The following is an 8,114-nucleotide window of genomic DNA, read 5'->3' as shown; positions in this document are numbered from 1 at the left end:
GGTGACCCCGCGATTCTTCCAGGTGGAACTCGTCGAGTCAGGGGGAGTACTCGACATGTAAGAAGGGAATCCTAGAAAGTTGGTGAAAACGTCTAGACTCGCCGAGTTGCCCTTGTGCACTCGCCGAGTCCGGTCAAAGTTGACCGTTGACCATTGACCGTTGACTAGAGTTGACCTGTGTTGACTTCTTAGGGATAGTCAACCTTAGAGATAAAAAGTGTTAATTAGAGACATATGATGTTATAGGATGATTAGAGCTCGGAGGATCGAGCACGAGGGATTTCCAGGATTCGTGAGATACCGAGATACGCGAGGTGAGTCTTCTCACTATACTTTACCTTGAGTAGGTAACTAGAGTTATGTGACAGAGTAATTGTATGTTATGTATGCTATATGTTGTACTGCATTATTTCTATGTGATTTATGTTGTGCATGTTTACAGAGTTGGAACCGGAAGGTTCCTAGAGTTAGAACCTGAGGGTTCACAGAGTTTGGGTGCACGGACCCATAGAGTTATAGTCTCGAGTGGCTAATATGTGTTTTATGTGTGGTATTTTGGGGAACTCACTAAGCTTCGTGCTTACAGTGTTAGTGTTGTTGTTTCAGGTACTAGCGATGATCGTGGGAAGGCGCCGGCTTGATATGTACACACGCATGGGACTTTTGATATATATTTATGTGATCTTGGGATTTGTATGATACGAATTGGAATTTTAACCTTAATGTTTTATGAAATTAAATGAGAAATGTTTTTATAATTGCGAAAAATTATTTTGAAAATTCACGGTGTTACATTGGGAACGCTAGGATCATACGAAACAAAAATACCCCAAACTGTTCAACAATGTCTCGTCCACAAGTTAAGTTTCAGGACGATATTTTCATAACGGGGGAAATTGTGACAAAATTCAAATTAATCCATCCATCGTCACATGTGAACGAGACAAACATCAGATGGAATAGGCTTATTTTGTAATATTTAACAACGTTTAATGAAAATATAAAATTTTGTATTATTTAACATTATTTTGTATAAATAAAATAACAAACAAAAGTACAAGTCAACACGATTCTGGAAATATAAAGAACGCCTAAATCTAACTCCGTAAAAAGTTATGATTTTTTAAAGTTTCATGTCGACATAGTATAGCAGTGTACGACATAAAATTGAAAGAGAAATCGATTACTTGTTAGCCAAAACAATGTAAAATAGAGTTGAAGATCTCGTAAATATGAATCTTTCAATATAAAGACAGTCAAGAATGGAGTTGGTACGAAGGAGTCATTATTTTTTGCATTGAGTTTAACAGTGTAGTCTATATAAAAAATATGAATTTAAAAGAGAGTGAGAGTTGGCTGTTGGGATCTAAAGAAAAGTTGTAGTACTCGGAAATAACTACGTGTGAATATAAAGAATGTCAAAAATGGAGCTCGTATACGAAAAATATGATTTTTTTAGGATTTGAAAAATACTTTGTAAAATGATGATGTGGCTGGCCGAGAGTGCGCCACGTGGAAAGTCATGAATGCTTTGAACCACCTCAGAACCAGCTCACCACGATGTGGCAAGTTTATATCCACGACGTGGCGAGTCACGGGGACAGAACTTAGTGGATTTAACATGTGACATGATAAGAATGTGACATGTGGAAGATCTGGCATGATCCAAAACACCACGACGTGGCATGCTTATAGACACGAAAGAAACTGATTCCACTCTACTTTCTCAAGGTTTCGGGAACCTTTGAGGCCGACCACACCGAGTTTCTAACCACTATCCGAAAAAGTTTAACATGAAATAAAACACGCTAATTTACGACACCACTGTGTTTTCGGGGGAAAATACATGCTCGTTATAAAATTTATACTCGATTCATTTATAAAAAAAAACTCTAAATATAGTTTTTATAAGGAACAATGAATGTTATTGGTAATTTTATATTTAGTAGCTAGACAGTTGGTTTATCATTATTATACAACTATGTAGGCTTATTCGTTTAATTTCTACTATTGGTTTTATATTGCTCAATATACAGTAGTTATGCTGCCCGATAAGACTACGCACAATCTAGTAACTTAAAGTTTTAGACACACATATTCTTTCACTGTTGGAATCGTTAAAAGTCGACATTCGATATGAAATTCATCAGCTAAAAATGAAAATTTAGTAAAATCCTCTGCCTACAACCTTTAATCTCATGTCAGTGAGGAAGTTGTGTATACGGGTTGACACCCGCACCCGTGGTTTTAGCTACAGCCCATGGTTTGACGAAACCCACTGGGTGACGAACTGCCAAAGTCATTTGTTTTGTTTTCGACGTTGATGAAGCGTGTGAAGTATTGAACCTGGTGTGCCCCTTTTTAGCACCATGTAGATGTCTTGGACATCATATAACAATGATTATACACTTCTGCAGCACTAGTTACACTCTAAGAACATTATAGTTATTCGATATACAAGTATTAATGTTATGTATAAGTATCATAAAAACTTATGCAAGTCTATAAACATATTTTTGTTATAAAAGTACACAGAATCAAAACATGTGACCTCACCAACTTTACGTTGACATATTTTCAAAATGCATGTATTTTTAGGAACGTAAAAGTGGGAATGTTACAAGAATGTGGAATTTTTTTGTTATCAACAACCATCCTACTTTTGTTCGTATGGGGACGTCTAATTGCTACGACGTATATTACATTTTGGTTATAACAATGTACTAGAAGGAAAAGAATGATGCAACTCTTGTTTTAATATTAATAGAGGCATGTATTTTATAATACTCTTTAGTTGTGTCCAATATATGTTTAATAACTGTGATCCAAAGATAAAGTCGCACAACCCAACATTTTCGTCACCGGCCGAGGTATTACAGTTTAAAATTACACAAAGAATGTGTGTGATTTTGAGACCTAAACTATTAACCAACGTTATCACTTTACAACAGACAAGATCATAGAAACACTATAGGTGAGTTGTTTGTAGAGTAACATAATGGGATGCTCGTGTATTAAATATCCATGGTGTGTATTAGTTTGGTAGGGTATTGGTGAAATGTGCTTGAGGAGTGACATGGCTGTACAAGATAAATCAAGATACATGCTAATATTGTCATGTAAAATGTCTTGCATGTCAAAAAAGTTATAAATGTTTTTGAGGATTGTAAATTGTTATTGGATTAGAATTCTTAGAATCCGATCGAACAACCTTTACCGTTTATAATTCTATGTGAGAAAATTAGAGTGGGTAATATATTGCCTTGAATAGAAGCTACCATATCTTTGAATTCATCTACTATGTTATGAAGCAAAAATACAACTTGATCTTCATCATCTATGGGGTCCCTGACTACTAAAAGATTTTCAACAACTTGTTTCGTGTCTTCCACATATTCTTGAATTGTTTGGCGTCCATGTCGATTGTCAATCAATTTCTTTTTAAGAGATCATGACATAATATCTGTAAAATTTGTCATATAAGATTCTGAGACATTGTGATGCTTCTAAGCAAGTTATGAAAGGAGATGTCAGGCTGGATGGGACAATAGGAGCTTCGTAACATTGTACTAATAATGTAATCCAGCTTGTTGTGTTGTGTTCTCACATGTGGTTTCATGATTCGATCAAAGTTCCAAATATACCTGAACCCCATGGGTGAATTGAAAGACACTACTCATGATACTAGATCAATATGATAAAAATATTTTGTTTCACAGGAAAAGAAGCATAATACGTTACCATAACAGTTTAGTACTTCTGCTAGTCTAAGGTGTCTGGTTGCTACCGGAAACGACTTTTTCAAAAGCACCCACTAGAGCTCTGACCTTGCTCTGCCTTGTCTGAATAAGTTTGTTAGCAGTCTCTTCAATAACTTTGTTGGACAATGTAGGACTTTCCTTTTCTGCTATTTCTTGGTGTTTAAGATCAACATTGACCGAATGACTTTCAGGAATATGTATCACGCCATCAGTTGACATTCTCCTCAAAATTATCTTCTCGACCTTCTCAGTTTCGTTATCATCCAACTCGTTTCCTTGCCTGAACTGCAGATTTCTTGGACTGCTGCCCTCGGATAAAGGACTAGTTAGCACCCTTCCTCTTATGAATTCTAGGTCTTCAAGAGAACAATCTGTAGTTTCCACCACCAACTTTCCAACCCGTATGGCCTCTTTTGTATCAGTGACTTCTGTATCTGCTATGCTTTCATTATGTTGATCATCCGCTGCTGTAAAATCATCTTCCTTCGGTGCTGAACATTCTTCTACCCCGTTATGATCATGTGTCATGACATTCTCCTCGGAACTTGGAGAAGAATCATGCGTAGTAGTACTTTCGGTTTTATTAGTTTCAACAGCATCGTTGGGCTCAACGACATGCAACAGGGTTTCAGCAGTTTCAACATCGTTGTTGGGCTCTACGACTTGCATCCCGTTATGATCATGTGTCATGACTTTGTCCTCGGAGCTTGGAGAAGAATCTGCAGGCGTAGTAGTAAACTCGGTTTTATCAGTTTCAACAACATCGTTGGGCATGACGACATGCAATAGGGTTTCAGTAGTTTCAACATCGTTATTGGGTTCCACGACATGCAAAGTCTTTTCTGGAACAACTTCTTCAATAGGTTTCCTGGGCTTTGACTTTCTTGGACTTTTAAGCTCCGATTGCGGGAGACTTTTATAGCTTCTCAACAACGGCACCTTTGCACCTCTTTTCGGGCTGGAAACTGTAGGGTTTATAGAATTAGGTTTCTTATTCACCGAGACTTTTGAATCTTTTCTTTGTTCGTTCTTGTTGATTCTTGAACCTCGAACCGAAGACGTATTAGAACCTGATACAACATCTTTCTTAGGTTGTATACCGATTTCACTGAGTCGTCTTTTAGGAACTCTTGAAGATGAGAGCGGCATATCTTCATTTGGTAGAAAGATGTCACTATGTCTTCTTCTAGATGTTCTTGACTGTGAAGGATTGTATTTCTTGGCCTGTGAATTCTCAGACTTTGGCTTCATGTCTCGACTCTTTGGTTCAATGGCATCGCTTTTCTTGGTTGATAATGTTAAGCCATCTTTCTTTACATTTGCATCCTTAACAACAGTATTGTTCTTGACATTGCGTGATGTGATCTTGGGAACGATTGAAGGTGATTTCTTAATCCTGTTTAGGGAATTCGATGCTTCCAGCTTTGTTCTATCTGGAGGGTCTCTTGGAATTCTTCTTGGAAACAAATTTATGGGCTTTGTTTCGGTTGGTTCTTTAGTGGCACCTTTGCAGTGATCATGGCAAGAAACTGATGGACCGTTGAGATATCGACTTTGCACTTTTGGAGCCGTGGGCTCCATTTTTGTCCGAGGTGGGTTTTTCCGCATAAGGGTTGTGAATTATATCAATCGAGAGTGAGTCGATTCCTATAGAAATTAATAATGCATTGTAAAAAATGCTTCCAGAATTTTACTTTTTTTGTCAAACCTATGACTTCACAAGTTTAAATGATGAAAACATATATTTAAGAGAAATGAAATACCAAATTCGTCTGAGTACAAGGAAGACACCTCTTAAGAGCTTGGAGATATATGAAATAACTGATCCTGATAATTGAGAAAACATAAAACATGGTAAAGGTTACGAACAAACATCCACAAAATCAACCTTAAGAAGAAAAGTGTTCAATGATTTAACGTATTACCTTCTAGAATAAAAGTAGCATGGTTATTCAGCAAAAGGATTCCTCCTCCTGAGATGTTCTTTCTAGGGGCCGTGATTTTTTATTAGGCTCATCTCTGACTTTTAAAGTCAATTGAATTGGTTTTGAGCTCTAAATTGACGAAGAATTCTTTTGGTTTTGGAGAACTTATCGACAGATGCATTAACATATACGGAATATTTTTCAAATGCAGAGGAGAGACTACAAACATGAATCTGATTTTGGAATTTGAAAGGGGATGTTTTCGAAATCAAAAGTGGACATTGAATCAAGAAAATGAACCAAAAAAGGATACGATTCTTTTGGTGCCATAATCAGAAGAATGCACATCAATGAATGCAAGGAAAAATATCTTCAGATTCTTGTAAGCAAATTAAGGTATATGGCATTGCAAAATATTCAAATTTGATTATGATATACTGTCCTTGAAATAGTCCATTTTGACATCTAAAGGTAAATATCAGAATCTACTTTTAAAACAGGAGATACATTCTTCATTCGTATCATCGGAAAGATTGTCGTCTATTTCAATGGAAATAATATATTTGGACCATTCAAGATGATCTTAAATTGGGTACAAATATATAGACAGAATCTTTGATTTGGCTTCTAGAAAACGAGATTATTGTCTATGTTTAGAAATGGTGTGGCTTCGTTATTAAAAAAAAAATGTTTGACTTAGATTGTCATTGAAATTCCTTGTGGTTGACATTTTACTCGGTATTTAAAAACCTACGGGTTTCTCTGAAAGACTTGGTTGGTAGACCCCTAATTATAGAATAAAGGTAACAAAGCCTGGGGGTTTTCCGGTATATTTAACAATCCTCTTTATAGAAAAAATGTGCCATGATGTTTTAAAAAAGACCATATCATGCAATCGCATAACTTTAATCCATAACTTTAAATCAAACCATATGTACATAATGTGACATTTAATTCGTAAAAGGGTAGATAAAGTTTTCTATGCTTTCCACCACAATTATCCACCTCCACCACCCATCACTACCACCTACCCACAACTGACCGCCACCTTCCACTACCACCACCGACCACACCACCCACAACCATCACCCCCACCCACAACCCACCATCATCACCACCACCACCCACCTCTACAACCCATCACTACCACCTAGCCACTACTCACCATTATGACCACCACCAGTCACCACCACCCATCACCACAACTCGCCACCACCACCCATCACCACCACCATCACACACCACCACCATCCATCACGACCGACCACCACCACCACCTGTCACCACCACCCGCATCCATTCACCCGCACCCATCACCCACCCACTACCCACTATTATGAACATCCCCTGTCATTACCACCAACCACCACCCATCACCGCTACCCGCCTCCACCACCCATCAGCACCACCCACCTCCACCACCCCTACCATAACCACCCATCACCACCGACCACCACCACCCGCCATTACCACCAACCACCACCCACCACTCATCACCACCACCCGCCTCCACCACCTATTACCTCCACCTACCTCCATCATCCCCACCACCACCACCCATCACCACTGACCATCACCACCCGCCACCATCACATCCACCCACCTCCCACCAAAGCCACCGACCACCACCCATCACCACCACCCCACCCATCACCCACTAAAACCACCATACACCATCACCACCCTCACCTTCAACCAACGCCCACTTACCCACCACTACTTCCTATCACCTTCACCCGTCTCTACCACCCATCACCACCACTCGCCACCGCCACCTGTCACCCTTTATAATCACAACCCCACATGTCACCCCCACCACCTTTCACCACCACCGCCACCTACCACTTACCACCACCAAACATCACTACATACCACCACCACCCGTGATTATGTATATTTAATCGCATGTGATTATTTGTATTTAATAACATATGATTTATATGGACAATATTCTTTTTTTCCGTATAAATCATGTCATCAGATACATATAATCACATGTGATTAGATATATTTAATCAAATGTGATTGGATATATTTAATCATATATGTCATTATTGCCTTCTCGATTCAAGAATTATTTTTTTGTCAACTTTAATCATATGTGATTATAAGTATTTAATCATATATGATTATTGTGGACATAAATTTGTTTAATTGTTCTTGATTCAATAGTTGTTCTCGCATATATAATTAGAAGTGATTATATATACTTTATCACATATGATTTATTGAATCAAGCACGTGAAAACAAATCTTTTTCACATAAATTGTATGTGATTAAATACACGAGACCAACTGTTCAATTAAAAACGCAAAAATGAATATTGTACACATAAATCATATGTGATTAAATACATATAATCACATGTGATTATATGTACTTAATCACATATTATTTATGTGGACAACATTCATTATTTCTTTCTCA

The 8,114-nt window shown here is 37.8% G+C and overlaps 1 protein-coding gene across 1 annotated transcript; it reads right to left on the bottom strand.

The window, feature by feature from the left end:
• Nucleotides 1-3,273: 3,273 nt before the first annotated feature.
• LOC111889020 (uncharacterized) lies at nucleotides 3,274-5,397 on the bottom strand. Its single transcript, XM_023885148.2, has one exon. The coding sequence runs from the start codon at nucleotides 5,367-5,369 to the stop codon at nucleotides 3,768-3,770; it is 1,602 nt and encodes a 533-aa protein (XP_023740916.2). The 5' UTR covers nucleotides 5,370-5,397; the 3' UTR covers nucleotides 3,274-3,767.
• Nucleotides 5,398-8,114: the final 2,717 nt, after the last annotated feature.

This window comes from Lactuca sativa, chromosome 4, assembly GCF_002870075.4.
Source record: "Lactuca sativa cultivar Salinas chromosome 4, Lsat_Salinas_v11, whole genome shotgun sequence".
NCBI classification, from domain to species: domain Eukaryota; kingdom Viridiplantae; phylum Streptophyta; class Magnoliopsida; order Asterales; family Asteraceae; genus Lactuca; species Lactuca sativa.
The sequence above is the reverse complement of the archived record's forward strand: the minus strand, read 5'-3'. Positions and strand labels throughout refer to the sequence as shown.